This window comes from Oncorhynchus tshawytscha, linkage group LG03 (genome assembly GCF_018296145.1).
Source record: "Oncorhynchus tshawytscha isolate Ot180627B linkage group LG03, Otsh_v2.0, whole genome shotgun sequence".
Taxonomy (NCBI): Eukaryota; Metazoa; Chordata; class Actinopteri; order Salmoniformes; family Salmonidae; genus Oncorhynchus; species Oncorhynchus tshawytscha.
The window spans coordinates 63303563-63321823 of NC_056431.1; the positions used below are offsets into that span (position 1 = coordinate 63303563).

The 18261-nt window shown below is 42.6% G+C and overlaps 1 protein-coding gene across 4 annotated transcripts in view; it reads left to right on the top strand.

The window, feature by feature from the left end:
- The window catches only part of LOC112241148 (glycogen synthase kinase-3 beta), a 65151-nt gene that overhangs the window by 14339 nt on the left and 32551 nt on the right, over nucleotides 1-18261 (top strand). For all 4 annotated transcript variants that reach the window (XM_042319817.1, XM_042319818.1, XM_042319815.1 and 1 more), the window contains exon 2: nucleotides 8465-8658. In XM_042319817.1, the coding sequence (XP_042175751.1) occupies nucleotides 8465-8658 (194 nt within the window). The remainder of the gene's footprint in view (nucleotides 1-8464; nucleotides 8659-18261) is intronic.

An 18261-nucleotide genomic window follows, 5' to 3' on the forward strand; every position in this document is an offset into this window, starting at 1 on the left:
TAGTGAGGGAAATATAAGTCTCCAGCTCAGCGATTTTTGCAATTCGTTCCAGTCATTGGCAGCAGATCATTGGAAGGAAAGGCAGCCAAAGGAGGTGTTGGCTTTGGGGATGACCAGTGAGATATACCTGCTGGAGCGCATGCTACGGGTGGGTGTTGTTATCATGACCAGTGAGCTGAGATAAGGCAGAGCTTTACCTAGCATAGACTTATAGATGACCTGGAGCCAGTGGGTCTGGCGACGAATATGTAGCGAGGTGCCAGCCGACTAGAGCATACAGGTCGCAGTGGTGGGTGGTATATGGGGCTTTGGTGACAAAACAGATGGCACTGTGATAGACTGCATCCAGTTTGCTGAGTAGAGTATTGGAAGCTATTTTGTAAATGACATCGCCGAAGTCAAGGATCGGTAGGATAGTCAGTTTTACGAGGTTATGTTTGGCGGCGTGAGTGAAGGATGCTTTTTGCGAAAAAAGGAAGCTGATTCTAGATGTAATTTTGGATGGGAGATGTTTAATATGCGTCTGGAAGGAGAGTTTGCGGTCTAGCCAGACACCGGGGTATTTGTAGTTGTCCACATATTCTATGTCAGAACCATCCAGAGTTGTGATGCTAGTCGGGCGGGCGGGTGCGGGCAGTGAACGGTTGAACAGCATGCATTTAGTTTTACTAGCGTTTAACCTTTCTAGCGCAGGCGTTCCGCTAGCGGAACCCCTCAACAATATTCAGCTGAAAAGGCAGCGAGCGAAATTCAAAAATATTTTTTTGAAATATGTAACTTTCACATATTAACAAGTCCAATACAGCAAATGAAAGATAAACGTCTTGTTAATTAATCTTCCCATCGTGTCCGATTTCAAAAGTGCTCTACAGCGAAAGCACAACATATGATTATGTGAGGTCATAGCCAAGTCAAAAAAAACACACAGCCATTTTTCCAGCCACAGATAGGAGTCACAAAAAGCAGAAATATAGATAAATGAATCACTAACCTTTGATCTTCATCAGATGACACTCATAGGACATCATGTTACACAATACATGTATGTTTTGTTCGATAATGTCCATATTTATATCCAAAAATCTCAGTTTACATTGGCGCATTACGTGCAGTAATGCTTTGATTCCAAAACATCCAGTGATTTTTGCAGAAATACTCATAATAAACATTGATAAAAGATACAACTGTTATTCAAAGAATTAAAGATAGACTTCTCCTTTATGCAACCGCTGTGTCAGATTTAAAAAAAACTTCACGGAAAAAGCATTATCTGAGAATGGCGCTCAGAGCCCAATCCAGCTGGAGAAATATCTGCCATTTTGGAGTCAAAAGAAGTTAGAATTAACACTATAAATATTCACTTACCTTTGTTCAGTTCGACAATAAATGACTGATTTGTTCCATAAAGTTCCATAAAGTCCATAATTTATGTCCAAATAGCCACTTGTTGTTAGCGTGTTCAGCCCAGTAATCCATCTTCATGAGGCGCGAGCACTTCGTCCAGACAAAAACTCGAAAATTTCCATTACAGGTCGTAGAAACAAGTCAAACGATATATGGAATCAATCTTTAGGATGTTTTTAACATAAAATATCAATATTGTTCCAACCGGAGAATTCCTATGTCTGAAAAAAAGCACTGGAAGGAGGGGTAACTCTGTCGGGAGCGCGCGGCACGAGCCTGAGACACTCTGCCAGACCACTGACTCGAACAGGTCTCATGAGCCCCGCCTTTATATTAGAATCCTCAAACCAGTTTCTAAAGACGGTTGACATCTAGTGGAAGCCGTAGGAAGTGCAACTTGACTCCATAGACACTGTGTATTCGGTAGGCCAAGCTTTGAAAAACTACAAACCTCAGATATCCCACTTCCTGGTTGGATTTTTCTCAGGTTTTTGCCTGCCATATGAGTTCTGTTATACTCACAGACATCATTCAAACAGTTTTAGAAACGTCAGAGTGTTTTCTATCCAATACTAATAATAATATGCATATATTAGCATCTGGGACAGAGTAGGAGGCAGTTCACTCTGGGCACGCTATTCATCCAAATGTGAAATTGCTGCCCCCTATCCCAAAATTAAGAGCAGTTGGAGGTCACGGAAGGTGTGTTGTATGGCATTGAAGCTTGTTCGGAGGTTAGTTAACACAGTGTCCAAATAAGGGCCAGATGTATACAGAATGGTGTCGTCTGCGTTGAGGTGGATCAGGGAATCACCCACAGCAAGAGCGACATTGTTGCTATATACAGAGAAAAGAGTCGGCCTGAGAATTGAACCCTGTGGTACCCCCATAGAGACTGCCAGAGGTCCGGACAACAGGCCCTCCGATTTGACACACTGAACTCTGTCTGAGAAGTAGTTGGTGAACCAGGCGAGGCAGTCGTTTGAGAACCCAAGGCTGTTGAGTCTGCCAAAAAGAATATGGTGATTGACAGAGTCGAAAGCCTTGGCCAGGTCGATGAATACAACTGCACAGTACTTTCTTTTATCAATGGCGGTTATGATATCGTTTAGTACCTTGAGCGTGGCTGAGGTGCATCCGTGACCAGCTTGTAAACCAGATTGCACAGCGGAGAAGGTATGGTGGGATTCGAAATGGTCAGTGATCTGTTTATTACCTTGGCTTTAGAAAGGCAGGGCAGGATGGATATAGGTTTATAACAGTTTGGATCTAGAGTGTCACCCACTTTGAAGAGGGGGATGACTGTGGCAGCTTTCCAATCTTTGGGGATCTCGGTCGATGCGAAAGAGAGGTTGAACAGACTGGTAATAGGGGTTGCAAAAATGGCGGCAGATAATTTTAGAAAGAGATTGTCTAACCCAGCTGATTTGTACGGGTCCAGGTTTTGCAGCTCTTTCAGAACATCTGCTATCTCGATTTGGGTGAAGGACAGGCTGGGGAGGCATGGGCAAGTACAGTGAGGCAGAAAAGTATTTAGTCAGCCACCAATTGTGCAAGTTCTCCCACTTAAAAAGATGAGAGAGGCCTGTAATTTTCATCATAGGTACACTTGAACTATGACAGACAAAATGAGAAAAAAAATCCAGAAAATCACATTGTAGGATTTTTAATGAATTTATTTGCAAATTATGGTGAAAAATAAGTATTTAGTCACCTACAAACAAGCAAGTTACAGGTCTGGCTCTCACAGACCTGTAACTTCTTCTTTAAGAGGCTCCTCTGTCCTCCACTCGTTACCTGTATTAATGGCAACTGTTTGAACTTGTTATCAGTATAAAAGACACATGTCCACAACCTCAAACAGTCACACTCCAAACTCCAATATGGCCAAGACCAAAGAGCTGTCAAAGGACACCAGGAACAAAATTGTAGACCTGCACCAGGCTGGGAAGACTGAATCTGCAATAGGTAAGCAACTTGGTTTGAAGAAATCAATTGTTGGAGCAATTATTAGGAAATGGAAGACATACAAGACCACTGATAATCTCTCTCGATCTGGGGCTCCATGCAAGACCTCTCCCCATGGGGTCAAAATGATCACAAGAACGGTGAGCAAAAATCCCAGAACCACACGGGGGGACCTAGTGAATGACCTGCAGAGAGCTGGGACCAAAGTAACAAAGCCTACCATCAGTAACACACTACGCCACCAGGGACTCAAATCCCGCAATGCCATACGTGTCCCCCTGCTTAAGCCAGTACATGTCCAGGCCTGTCTGAAGTTTGCTAGAGAGCGGTTGGATGATCCAGAAGAAGATTGGGAGAATGTCATATGGTCAGATGAAACCAAAATATAACTTTTTGGTAAAAACTCAACTCGTCGTGTTTGGAGGACAAAGAATGCTGAGTTGCATCCAAAGAACACCATACCTACTGTGAAGCATGGGGGTGGAAACATCATGCTTTGGGGCTGTTTTTCTGCAAAGGGACCAGGACGACTGATCCGTGTAAAGGAAAGAATGAATGGGGTCATGTATCGTGAGATTTTGAGTGAAAACCTCCTTCCATCAGCAAGGGCATTGAAGATGAAACGTGGCTGGGTCTTTCAGCATGACAATGATCCCAAACACACCGCCCGGGCAACGAAGGAGTGGCTTCGTAAGAAGCATTTCAAGGTCCTGGTGTGGCCTAGCCAGTCTCCAGATCTCAACCCCATAGAAAGTCTTTGGAGGGAGTTGAAAGTCCTTGTTGCCCAGCAACAGCCCCAAAACATCACTGCTATAGAGGAGATCTGCATGGAGGAATGGGCCAAAATACCAGCAACAGTGTGTGAAAACCCTGTGAAGACTTACAGAAAACATTTGACTTCCGTCATTGCTAACAAAGGGTATACAACAAAGTATTGAGAGAAACTTTTGTTATTGACCAAATACTTATTTTCCACCATAATTTGCAAATAAATTCATTCAAAATCCTACAATGTGATTTTCTGGATTTTTTTTCTAATTTTGTCTGTCATAGTTGAAGTGTACTTATGATGAAAATTACAGGCCTCTCTCATCTTTTTAAGTGGGAGAACTTGCACAATTGGTGGCTGACTAAATACTTTTTTGCCCCACTGTAGCTGCGGGGGGTGCAGAGCTCTTGGCCGTGTTTGGGGTAGCCAGGAGGAAAGCATGGCCAGCCGTAGAGAAAGGCTTATTGAAATTCTCGATTATCGTGGAATTATCGGTGGAGACAGTGTTACCTAGCCTCAGTGCAGTGGGCAGCTGGGATGATGTGCTTTTATTCTCCATGGACTTTACAGTTTCCCAAAACTTTTTTGAGTTAGAGCTACAGAATGCAAATTTCTGTTTGAAATAGCTAGCCTTTGCTTTCCTGACTGACTCCCTGTATTGGTTCTTGACTTCCCTGAAAAGTTGCATATCGTGTGGACTATTCGATGCTAGTGCAGTCCGCCACAGGATGTTTTTGTGCTGGTCAAGGGCAGTCAGGTCTGGGTGAACCAAGGGCTATATCTGTTCTTAGTTATATATGTTCTTATGCTATATCTGTTCTTAGTTACACATTTTTTGAATGGGGCATGCTTATTTAAGATGGTGAGGAAATTTATTTTAAAGAACGACCAGGCATCCTCTACTGACGGGATGAGGTCAATATCCTTCCAGGATACCCGGGCCAGGTCGATTAGAAAGGCCTGCTCGCAGAAGTGTTTTAGGGAGAGTTTGACAGTGATGATTGGTGGTTGTTTGACCGCGGACCCATTGTGGATACAGGCAATGAGGCAGTGATTGCTGAGATCCTGATTGAATACAGCAGAGGCGTATTTGGAGGGCAAGTTGGTCAGGATAATATCTTTGAGGTGGTCCATGTTTACGGATTTGCGGTTGTACCTGGTAGGTTCCATGATCATTTGTGTGAGATTGAGGCCATCTAGCTTAGATTGTAGGACTGCCGGGGTGTCAAGCATATCCCAGTCACCTAACAGAACGAACTCTGAAGATAGATGGGGGGAAATCAATTCACATATGGTGTCCAGGGCACAGATGGGAGCTGAGGGGGGTCTATAACAGGCGGCAAAAGTGAGAGACTTATTTCTGGAGAGATTAGAAGCTCGAACTGTTTGGGCATAGACCTGGATAGTATGACATAACTTTGCAGGCTATCTCTGGTGTAGATTGCAACTCCTCCCCTTTGACATTTCTATCTTGACGGAAAATGTTTGCAGTTGGGTATGGACATTTTTGGTGGCCTTCCTAAGCCAGGATTCATTCACGGGAAGGACATCAGATCAAATCAAATCAAATGTTATTTGTCACATACACATGGTTAGCAGATGTTAATGCGAGTGTAGCGAAATGCTTGTGCTTCTAGTTCCGACAATGCAGTAATAACCAACAAGTAATCTAACTAACAATTCCAAAACTACTGTCTTATACACAGTGTAAGGGGATAAAGAATATGTACATAAAGATATATGAATGAGTGATGGTACAGAGCAGCATAGGCAAGATACAGTAGATGGTATCGAGTACAGTATATACATATGAGATGAGTATGTAAACAAAGTGGCATAGTTAAAGTGGCTAGTGTTACATGTATTACATAAGGATGCAGTAGATGATATAGAGTACAGTATATACGTATGCATATGAGATGAATAATGTAGGGTATGTAACATTATATTAGGTAGCATTGTTTAAAGTGGCTAGTGATATATTTTACATCATTTAGTGGCTGGAGTTGAGTCAGTGTCAGTGTCAGTGTGTTGGCAGCAGCCACTCAATGTTAGTGGTGGCTGTTTAACAGTCTGATGGCCTTGAGATAGAAGCTGTTTTTCAGTCTCTCGGTCCCAGCTTTGATGCACCTGTACTGACCTCGCCTTCTGGATGATAGCGGGGTGAACAGGCAGAGGCTCAGGTGGTTGTTGTCCTTGATGATCTTTATGGCCTTCCTGTAACATCGGGTGGTGTAGGTGTCCTGGAGGGCAGGTAGTTTGCCCCGGTGATGTGTTGTGCAGACCTCACTACCCTCTGGAGAGCCTTACGGTTGTGGGCGGAGCAGTTGCCGTACCAGGCGGTGATGCAGCCCGCCAGGATGCTCTCGATTGTGCATCTGTAGAAGTTTGTGAGTGCTTTTGGTGACAAGCCGAATTTCTTCAGCCTCCTGAGGTTGAAGAGGCGCCGCTGCGCCTTCTTCACGATGCTGTCTGTGTGAGTGGACCAATTCAGGTTGTCTGTGATGTGTATGCCGAGGAACTTAAAACTTGCTACCCTCTCCACTACTGTTCCATCGATGTGGATAGGGGGGTGTTCCCACTGCTGTTTCCTGAAGTCCACAATCATCTCCTTAGTTTTGTTGACGTTGAGTGTGAGGTTATTTTTCTGACACCACACTCCGAGGGCCCTCACCTCCTCCCTGTAGGCCATCTCGTTGTTGTTGGTAATCAAGCCTACCACTGTTGTGTCGTCCGCAAACTTGAACATCAGGGTTTGCGGAGTGTGTTAAAGCAGTGAGTAAAACAAACTTAGGGAGGAGGCTTCTGATGTTAACATGCATGAAACCAAGGCCTTTTCGGTTACAGAAGTCAACAATTGAGAGTGCCTGGGGACACGCAGGGCCTGGGTTAACCTCCACATTACCCGAGGAACAGAGGAGAAGTAGGATGAGGGTATGGCTAAAGGCTATCAAAACTGGTCATCTAGTGCATTGGGGACAGAGAATAAAAGGAGCAGATTTCTGAGTGTGGTAGAATAGATTCAGGGCATAATGTACAGACAGGGATATGGTGGGGTGTGGGTACAATGGAGGTAAACCCAGGCACCGAGTGATGATAAGAGAGGTTGCATCTCTGGACGGGCTAGTTATGCTGGGTGAGGTCACCGCATGTGTGGGAGGTCGGACAAAGGAGATATCTGAGGCATGTTGAGTGGGACTAGGGCCTCAGCAGTAAACTAAATCAATGATAACTATCCTAAACAACGGTGTACAAGGCATATTGACATTTGAGAGAGACATAAAGCGAGGCATAAAGCAATCACAGGTGTTGATTGGGAGAGCTAGCTAAGACAACAAAGGGTAAGACAACAACAGCTAATCAGCTAAAACAACAACAACAGGTAAAATGGCGATGAATGGGCAGAGAGGGTCGGTTAACTACACACAAGGTCTGAGTTCGAGGCTGGGGCCAACAGATAAACAAAAAATAAACAAAATGGAGTACCGTGATTAATGAACAGTCCAGCTGTCACGCCCTGACCTTAGAGAGACTTTTTATTTATCTATTTGGTTAGGTCAGGGTGTGATTAGGGTGGGCATTCTAGTTTTTCGTTTTCTATGTTGGCCTGGTATGGTTCCCAATCAGAAGCAGCTGTCTATCGTTGTCTCTGATTGGGGATCATATTTAGGCAGCCTTTTCCCACCTTTTGTTTGTGGGATCTTGTTTGTGTGTTGCTGCCTGTGAGCAGCCCAGAATGTCACGTTTCAGTTTTCTTCTGTTTTGTTTGGTGAGTTTCATATTTTTTAAACGTGTAATTCTACGCACGCTGCGCCTTGGTCCAATCATTCAAACGAGCATGACACCAGCAGGCATCAGCTATGAAGCCAAGTGCTCATAGGGTCCAGTGAACAGCAATAGATGGAACAGGGAAGCATCGGGGTAGTTGTTACTACGCTAGCACGCCGGAGACACGGCGTTAAAAGTTAACGTGTCAGTTAGCGAGTGTGTCAGGCTTCGTAATATAACTCTGACAGTGTGATCATGTGAGTGTGTCAGGCTTCGTAATATATCTCTGACAGTGTGATCATGTGAGTGTGTCAGGCTTCTTAATATAACTCTGACAGTGTGATCATGCGAGTGTGTCAGGCTTCGTAATATAACTCTGACAGTGTGATCATGTGAGTGTGTCAGGCTTCGTAATATAACTCTGACAGTGTGATCATGTGAGTGTGTCTGTCATCTAGTCTCGCTTGTTTATTTGTCATTAGACACACTCTTCACTTAAGGTCACTGAAGACTCTCACCCCTTCTCTACCCTCATCCTCTCTGTACCTCCTGCAGGGGACAAGGATGGCAGTAAGGTGACAACGGTGATGGCCACCCCAGGCCAAGGGCCCGACAGGCCCCAAGAGGTCAGCTATACAGACACCAAGGTGATTGGGAACGGCTCCTTCGGAGTGGTCTACCAGGCCAAGCTGTGTGACTCTGGAGAGCTGCTGGCCATCAAGAAGGTTCTGCAGGACAAGAGGTTTAAGGTGAGAGAGACTGCAGGGTGCTCGCAGACACACACACTTACACACATTTCTCTGAGCTCATGAAACGATGACATCATTCTTGTCTTTTCAAAGATAACATCCTTCATTCATCTTTCTGTTGAAGTCTTTTTCTTCCATCCTTTCTTTGTAACGGATGACTTTCATTCAGAGTGGGTTCTACTATAAAGGATGAGTCCTTCCATTCACACTACTGTTCTCTGGTCTTTTGTGAATGGATTACAGGCTCCACACTCTGTTAGTAGAACAAAGAGAGAGACAAACACACACACTATACAGGTGTCCCTCAGTTCCCTGCCACTCTCTAGTCTAGTTCCACTACTACAGAAACAAACTCCTATATCTACATCTGCTCAGTAGTAGCAGTGAATGCACAGATGGCTGTGCAATGTAGCTTTGTGTTTTGCGTGTGTGTGTTTGTGCGCGTGTCAAGGTCCAGATTGTCGCCATGTTAACCCAATTTCTCCTAGGACTGACGATACCATCACTATCTCAATGTGGGGCTGTGAATAGGACTGACTGTTGTGTTGCTGTTGTCTTTGTTAGGTCACTAGCTTTGCCCTCAGAAGTCTTGGACTTATTATCCTAATTGTTAGCTTTGGAGCAGCAGATGTACTGAAGCATTTGGTTTGACTACTTTGTGATACAGAGTGCAGTGATGTGTGCTGAAACTATTGCCCATAATAAAGCGTAATGCACTATGTGAAACTGTGTCCAGTGGCTTCAATACAGTGGTAACTGCATTCATATAGACCAGAGGTGTCAAATTCACTCCATGGAGTGCCTGGTGTCTTTTAGGTTTTTGTGTTTTCCTTTCATATAAGACCTAGACAACCAGGTGAGGGGAGGTGCAAAAATCGGCAGACACTCGGTCCTCAGTGGAATGAGTTTGACACATGATATAGATAATATCGCCATAGTCTAAGACCGGAAGGAATGTTGACTGAATTATTTGTTTTCTGCTATTTAACAAAAAGTTAAAGTTAGACTCAGCTAAATGTCGTTGCCACAAGCAGCAGCACAGATATTGAGATGAGTGAGATGCAAGGCTTCAGTCTCACACAGTCTCACACAGTCTCACACAGTCTCACACAGTCTCACACAGTCTCACACAGTCTCACACAGTCTCACACAGTCTCACACAGTCTCACACAGTCACTGTAACGCCTGTCGTCGGAAGGAGTGGACCAAAGCGCAGCTTAAAGTGTTCATGATTTATTTTATTATCAAAAAAAACACTTGAACAAAGTAACAAAACGAAAGCTAACAGAGATGAAACAGAAAATAATTACCCACAAACATTTTACCTGCATTAAGTACCAATTTCAGTTCTGCAAGGCAATAGCATACACAAGTGTCATCTGCACACAGGTGAAATATATATATTTTTAAAGATAAACCAATATTCTTAATGTAAATAGTGAACAGAACCGAGTAGCCTAGTGGTTAGAGCGTTGGACTAGTAACCGGAAGGTTGCGAGTTCAAACCCCCCGAGCTGACAAGGTACAATCTGTCGTTCTGCCCCTGAACAGGCAGTTAACCCACTGTTCCCAGGCCGTCATTGAAAATAAGAGTTTGTTCTTAACTGACTTGCCTGGTTAAAGGCAAGTCAGGTAAAATAAAAATGTCCAGAAAACTGGATTCAACACCATCAGTAAATACACACTGCCTTCTGTCTGTTTAATCATTTTCAAATCAGTTACTTGCAGATGGGTTCTTAGGCTGCGTTTAGACAGGCAGCCCAATTCTGATCTTTTTCAACTAATTGGTCTTTTGACCAATCACAGATCTTTTTCAGAATTGGGCAGCCTGTATAAAATCAGCCCGAGTCAGATGTAGAGGTTTGGGTGTTCTGTTTTCCTTTATAGCAGCCAACCCCCCCCTCTTTTTCTTTTCTCTCTCTCCCTCACTCCCTATGTGTGGACTGTTATGAAGAATGAACTCAATGAGTGTGGAGCGCTAAGTCTCCTCACATGACTGCTGCACACACACGCAAACACATGCAAACAGTTCATACACACCAACCTCTTTGTCTCCTCCTCTGTTCCTCTCTCTTTCTGCAGTGTGCCTCACACAAGGAGTGAGACGTAAGCTGGGAGCTTTGTGACCAGTCGGCACATGTGCACACACACACACACACACACACACACACACACACACACACACACACACACACACACACACACACACACACGTGAGCAGGCTCTGTACCATAGTGCAGCTGGCTAAAGTAACTGTGTGTGTTCTAGTGTCAGGCGCTGGGTGGGCTCAGGCTTCTCCCAGTGTATCTTGGGATATGTCCCTCTGGACTTTTTTGAGGGATCATATTTCAGCCCAGTGGAAGAATTACAGTGTAATACCCATAGTGTGTAAGTATAGAGTGTGTGTGCTTGTACTCTGCATAGTCAGGGCTATAAATGAAAAAGAATATTGCTCCCAGCTTTAAAACATTAGGTGCACAACATAACATTTTCTAACACCATAAAATAAGATATATAGCCTATATGAATTCTAGCTACTTCTGAAGCACATGTTGTGCCCTAGAAACTAATATTTAACACGGTAAAGTAATTAGTTTAATATAAAAACTAAAATGTTGATACAAATACCTGTCATTGAAATTAAAAAGATTTGTGGAATATTAGGTTTCTACTTTGTGGAAAAGCACAATGTTCCTATTGAGATGCATTGCACTGGAAATTGTACCCCGTCTCTTTAAGAGCAAGTTTGTGATGAGGACATGCAAGATATCTGTCATTCATTCATTGCTATGACCAGTGATCTCCTGAAGAAGCTATCCCCTTTCCTTTCTTTCTGTGCCCCCACATGTTAGGATATACTGGTTAAGTCACCAGGTTGTTAGCTAGCTAGCTAATGAGGTAACAAATATGACTGACCAAAGTGTAAAACAAATGCGGCCGTGAATGGCCTATGACATGGTTTATGAATGTAAAAAAGTAACTCAAATAAACTTATTCTGAATTTTAAAAATTCTCCTGTCTTGAATGAAGACATTCTATTTTGCGATCTCACAAAATAAATGTGAAATCTTTGAGGAGAAGTTCAATCAGTGAATCAGGTAATCTCCATGGTAACCAGAGACTTTCTGCCATACATGCCTTCAAACTACCATAAAACCCTTAAGGTGCTTTGAGGGGCTCTCTGCAGCACCCTTAAACCATTTCCTCAGGTAAGAAGAAATGGTTCCTTAAGGTAAATCATTAAGGGAAACACTTAAGATGTTTTATGCGACCAGGCCTGATCGTTTGAACTGTTTGGGTTAGATACAAGCAGTTTTCGATGTATTAATGGTGCAAGCACGACGCTAAACAAATCTGCACTTGGGAAACAATGGCACATCAAAGCCTAATCATTACCATAATTATAATAAAAATAAATATACATACAGTGGCAAGAAAAAGTATGTGAACCCTTTGGAAATACCTGGATTTCTGCATAAATTGGACATAAAATTTGATCTGATCTTCGTCTAGATCACAACAGACAAACGCAGTCTGCTTAAACTAATAACACACAAACAATTCTACGTTTTCATGTCTTTGTAGAACACACCATGTAAACATTCACAGTGCAGGGTGGGAAAAATATGTGAACCCTTGGATTTAATAACTGGTTGACCCTCCTTTGGCAGCAATAACCTCAACCAAATATGTTCTGTCGTTGTGGATCAGACCTGCACAACGGTCTGGAGTAATTTTGGGCCATTCCTCTTTACAAAATTGTTTCAGTTTAGCAATATTCTTGGGATGTCTGGTGTGAACTACTATTTTGAGGTCATACCACAGCGTCTCAATCAGGTTGAGGTCAGGACTCTGACTGGGCCACTCCAGAAGGCGTATTTTCGTCTGTTGAAGCCATTCTGTTGTTGATTTACTTCAGTGTTTTTGGTCGTTGTCCTGTTGCATCACACAACTTCTGTTGAGCTTTAATTGGCGGACAGATAGCCTAACATTCTCCAGCAAAATGTCTTGATAAACGTGGGAATTTAATTTAACCTTCGATGATAGCAGGCTGTCCAGACCCTGAGGCAGCAAAGCAGCCCCAAACCATGATGCTCCCTCCACCAGACTTTACAGTTGGGATGAGGTTTTGATGTTGTTGTGCTGTGCCTTTTTTTCTCCACACAGTGTTATGTGTTCCTTCCAAACAACTCAATTGTAGTTTCATCTGTCCACAGAATATTTTGCCAGTAGTACTGTGGAACATCCAGGTGCACTTTTGAAAACTTCAGATGTTCAGCAATGGTTTTTTTGGACAGCAGTGGCCTTTTCCGTGGAGTCCTCCCATGAACACCATTCTTGTTTAGTGTTTTACGTATCGTAGACTCATCAACAGAGATGTTAGCATGTTCCAGAGATTTCTGTCAGTCTTTAGCTGACACTAGGATTCTTCTTAACCTCATTGAACATTCTGCGCTGTGCTCTTGCAGTCATCTTTGCAGGACGGCCACTACTAAGGAGAGTAGCAACAGTGCTGGACTTTATCCTTTTATAGACTATTTGTCTTACCGTGGACTGATGAACAGCAAGGCTTTTAGAGATACTTTTGTAACCCTTTCCAGCTTTATGCAAGTCAACCATTCTTAATCTTAGGTCTTCTGAGATTTGTTTTGTTCGAGGCATGGTTCACATCAGGCAATGCTTCTTGTGAATAGCAAACAAAAATGTTGTGAATGTTTTTTATAGGGCAAGGCAGCCCTAACCAATATCTCCAATCTTGTCTCATTGATTGGACTCCAGCTTAGCTGACTCCTGACTCCAATTAGCTTTTGGATAAGTCATTAGCCTAGGGGTTCACATACTTTTTCCAACCTACGCTGTTAATTTTTAAATGATGTATTAAATATAGACAAGAAAAATACAATACTTTTTGTGTTATTAGTTTAAGCACACTATGTTTGTCTATTGTTGTGACTGAGATCATCAGATCAAATTTGATGACCAAGTTTTTGTAAATTTCCCGGTAATTCCAAAGCGTTCACATACTTTTTCTTGCCACTGTATATACAGTACCAGTCAAAAGTTTGGACACACCTACTCATTCCCGAGTGGCGCAGCGGTCTAAGGCAATGCATCTCATTGATAGAGGCGTCACTACAGACCCTGGTTTGATTCCAGGCTGTATCACACCCGGCCGTGATTGGGAGTCCCATAGGGCTGCGCACAATTGGCCCAGCATCGCCCGGGTTAGGGTTTGGCCGGGGTAGGCCGTCTTTGTAAATAAGAATTTGTTCTTAACTGACTTGCCTTGTTAAATAAAGGTTAAATAAAAAAATAAAGAATTTCTAGGATTTTTCTTAATTTCTTCCTGTTTTCTACATTGTAGAATAATAATGAAGACATCAAAACTATGAAATAACACGTGGAATGTAGTAACCAAAAAAGTGTTAAACAAATCAAAATATATTTTATATTTGAGATTCTTCAAAGTTGCCTCCCTTTGCCAAGATGAAAGCGTTGCAAACTCTTGGCATTCTCTCAACCAGCTTCATGAGGTAGTCCAAATTTGAGATTTTTAGTTCCAACCGCCGTGACTTTGTGAGACACAGAGTAGTGTGCAAAGCTGTCATCAAGGCAAAGGGTGGCAAGAAGAAGAATCTCATCTAAATTCTAAAATATACTTTGATTTGTTTAACACTTTTTTGGTTACTACATGATTCCATATGTGTTATTTCATAGTTTTGGTGACTTCACTATTATTTTATAATGTAGAAAATATTAAAAATAGTAAAAAACCCTTGAATGAGTAGGTGTCCAAACTTTTGACTGGTACTATATAGTTTGGAATTTGTTTTGTCTCACGGTGCTCCCAAATTCACACAAGAGCTCCATATAGCACGTTGGGGATGATGAAACAGCGGAAGCCCATTCATTTTCAATGAAGGAAGCGAAGTGGGTGGGTGGACCGTTCGGCGACGTGATCATGGGCGAGGGAGCGTGAACAGGGCGGGACCAAAGTTGAGAAAATATTCACTTTTGTTGTGTATTCCGTGACATCGCATTGCTATTGACCAATCGAAGTTCACTATAGTTTCCAGCCCCTACTGGATTGGTTGTTGATACCTAGCACTACCTAGCCTGCTTACTAGCATCAGCATGAGGGTGACGAAAGCGTGACTGTCTGAATTTATGCGTTTAAAGGATCTCAGCCGCTGAACTCCAGTTCACACAGCAAAATATTTTGGCGCATAGGCCAAATTGGTCGCACTTTAGAGCCCTGTGCATTGTAGCTTTTTCTTGGTCTGATAGCTCAGAGTGTCTGATCTTTTCCATCCATTTCTTTGTGGAGTGTGCTCTGCTCCACCATCCTGATAGGGCCATTGTCTGTATGACACCATCCATGGTGATGGTGTCATGATGTCACTGTGGTTTACCAGTCTTTCAATTTCAATTTCTATTTAACTTCTTGCGTCGAGCCATCCCGGATCCGGGATCGTGAAAACAGCCTCAAACTCATTACCATAACGCAACGTTAACTATTCATGAAAATCGCAAATGAAATGAAATTAATATGCTAGCTCTCAAGCTTAGCCTTTTGTTAACAACACTGTCATCTTAGATTTTCAAAATATGCTTCTCAACCATAGCAAAACAAGCATTTGTGTAACAGCTAGCGCAGCTAGCGTAGCATTTAGCGTTAGCATCAGCAGGCAACATGTTCACAAAAACCAGAAAATCATTCAAATAAAATCATTACCTTTGAAGAACTTCAGATGTTTTCAATGAGGAGACTCTCAGTTAGATAGCAAATGCTCAGTTTTTCCTGAAAGATTATTTGTTTAGGAGAAATTGCTCCATTTGGTGCGTCACGTTTGGCTACCAAAAAAACCCGAAAATTCAGTCTTCAAAACGCCTAACTTTTTTCCAAATTAACTCCATAATATCGACTGAAACATGGTAAACGTTGTTTAGAATCAATCCTCAAAGTGTTTTTCACATATCTCTTCATGATATATCGTTCGTTGAAAGCCTCCTCTCTCCTCTCAATCACTGGATGACTGCGTGCAGCTTGTAGATTACGCACCAATTTAGACAAAGGACACCGGGCGGACCCCCGGTTAATGTAGTCTCTTATGGCCAATCTTCCAATGATATGCCTACAAATACGTCACAATGCTGCAGACACCTTGGAGAAACGATAGAAAGGGCAGGCTCATTCCCGGCGCATTCACAGCCATATAAGGAGACAATGGAAAACAGAGCTTCAAAAATTCTGCCCATTTCCTGGTTGAAGTTTCATCTTGGTTTCGCCTGTAGCATGAGTTCTGTGGCACTCACAGATAATATCTTTGCAGTTTTGGAAACCTTAGAGTGTTTTCTTTCCAAAGCTGCCAATTATATGCATAGTCGAGCATCTTTTCATGACAAAATATTGCGCTTAAAACGGGCACGTTTTTTTATCCATAAATTAAAAGAGCGCCCCCTATATCCAAGAAGTTAAGGGCTTTATTGGCATGGGAAACATATGTTTACATTGCCAAAGCAAGTGAAATAGATAATGAACAAAAGTCTCTCTCTCTCTCTCTTTCTCTCTCTTTCCTTCTCTCTGTTTTTCTCTCTCTGTCTGTCTGTCTGTCTCGCTCTCTCTCTCTCTCTCTCTCTCTCTCTCTCTCTCTCTCTCTCTCTCTGTCTCTCTCTCTCTCTCTCTCTCTCTCTCTCTCTCTCTCTCTCTCTCAATTCAATTCAATTCAATTCAAGGGCTTTATTGGCATGGGAAACATGTTAACATTGCCAAAGCAAGTGAGGTAGATAATATATAAAGTGGATATATAAAGTGAAATAAACAATAAAAATTAACAGTAAGCATCACACATACAGAAGTTTCAAAACAATAAAGACATTACACATGTCATATTATATATATATACAGTGTTTTAACAATGTACAAATGGTAAAGGACACAATATATAATAAATAAGCATAAATATGGGTTGTATTTACAATGGTGTTTGTTCTTCACTGGTTGCCCTTTTCTTGTGGCAACAGGTCACACATCTTGCTGCTGTGATGGCACACTGTGGAATTTCACCCAGTAGATATGGGAGTTTATCAAAACTGGATTTGTTTTCGAATTCTTTGTGGATCTGTGTAATCTGAGGGAAATATGTCTCTCTAATATGGTCATACATTGGGCAGGAGGTTAGGAAGTGCAACTCAGTTTCCACCTCATTTTGTGGGCAGTGAGCACATAGCCTGTCTTCTCTTGAGAGCCATGTCTGCCTACAGCGGCCTTTCTCAATAGCAAGGCTAAGCTCACTGAGTCTGTACATAGTCAAAGCTTTCCTTAATTTTGGGTCAGTCACAGTGGTCATGTATTCTGCCGCTGTGTACTCTCTGTGTCAAGTAATTATCTTTTTGTTTTCTCATGATTTGGTTGGGTCTAATTGTGCTGCTGTCCTGGGGCTCTGTAGGGTGTGTTTGTGTTTGTGAACAGAGCCCCAGGACCAGCTTGCTTAGGGGACTCTTCTCCAGGTTCATCTCTCTGTAGGTGATGGCTTTGTTGTGGAAGGTTTGGGAATCGCTTCCTTTTAGGTGGTTATAGAATTTAATGGCTCTTTTCTGGATTTTGATAATTAGTGGGTATCAGCCTAATTCTGCTCTGCATGCATGATTTGGTGTTCTACGTTGTACACGGAGGATATTTTTGCAGAATTCTGCGTGCAGAGTCTCAATTTGGTGTTTGTCCCATTTTGTGAAGTCTTGGTTGGTGAGCGGACCCCAGACCTCACAACCATAAAGGGCAATGGGCTCTATGACTGGTTCAAGTATTTTTAGCCAAATCCTAATTGGTATGTTGAAATTTATGTTCCTTTTGATGGCATAGAATGCCCTTCTTGCCTTGTCTCTCAGATCGTTCACAGCTTTGTGGAAGTTACCTGTGGCGCTGATGTTTAGGCCAAGGTATGTATAGTTTTTTGTGTGCTCTAGGGCAACTGTGTCTAGATGGAATTTGTATTTGTGGTCCTGGTGACTGGACCTTTTTTGGAACACCATTATTTTGGTCTTACTGAGATTTACTGTCAGGGCCCAGGTCTGACATAATCTGTGCATAAGATATAGTTGCTGCTATAGGTCCTCCTTGGTTGGTGACAGAAGCACCAGATCATCAGCAAACAGCAGACATTTGACTTCGGATTCTAGTAGGGTGAGGCCGGGTGCTGCAGACTTTTCTAGTGCCCGCGCCAATTCGTTGATATATATGTTGAAGAGGGTGGGGCTTAAGCTGCATCCCTGTCTAACCCCACGACCCTGTGTGAATAAATTTGTGTGTTTTTTGCCAATTTTAACCGCACACTTGTTGTTTGTATACATGGATTTTATAATGTCGTATGTTTTACCCCCAACACCACTTTCCATCAGTTTGTATAGCAGACCCTCATGCCAAATTGAGTCGAAGGCTTTTTTGAAATCAACAAAGCATGAGAAGAGTTTGCCTTTGTTTTGGTTTGTTTGGTTGTCAATTAGGGTGTGCAGGGTGAATACATGGTCTATTGTACGGTAATTTGGTAAAAAGCCAATTTGACATTTGCTCAGTACATTGTTTTCATTGAGGAAGTGTACGAG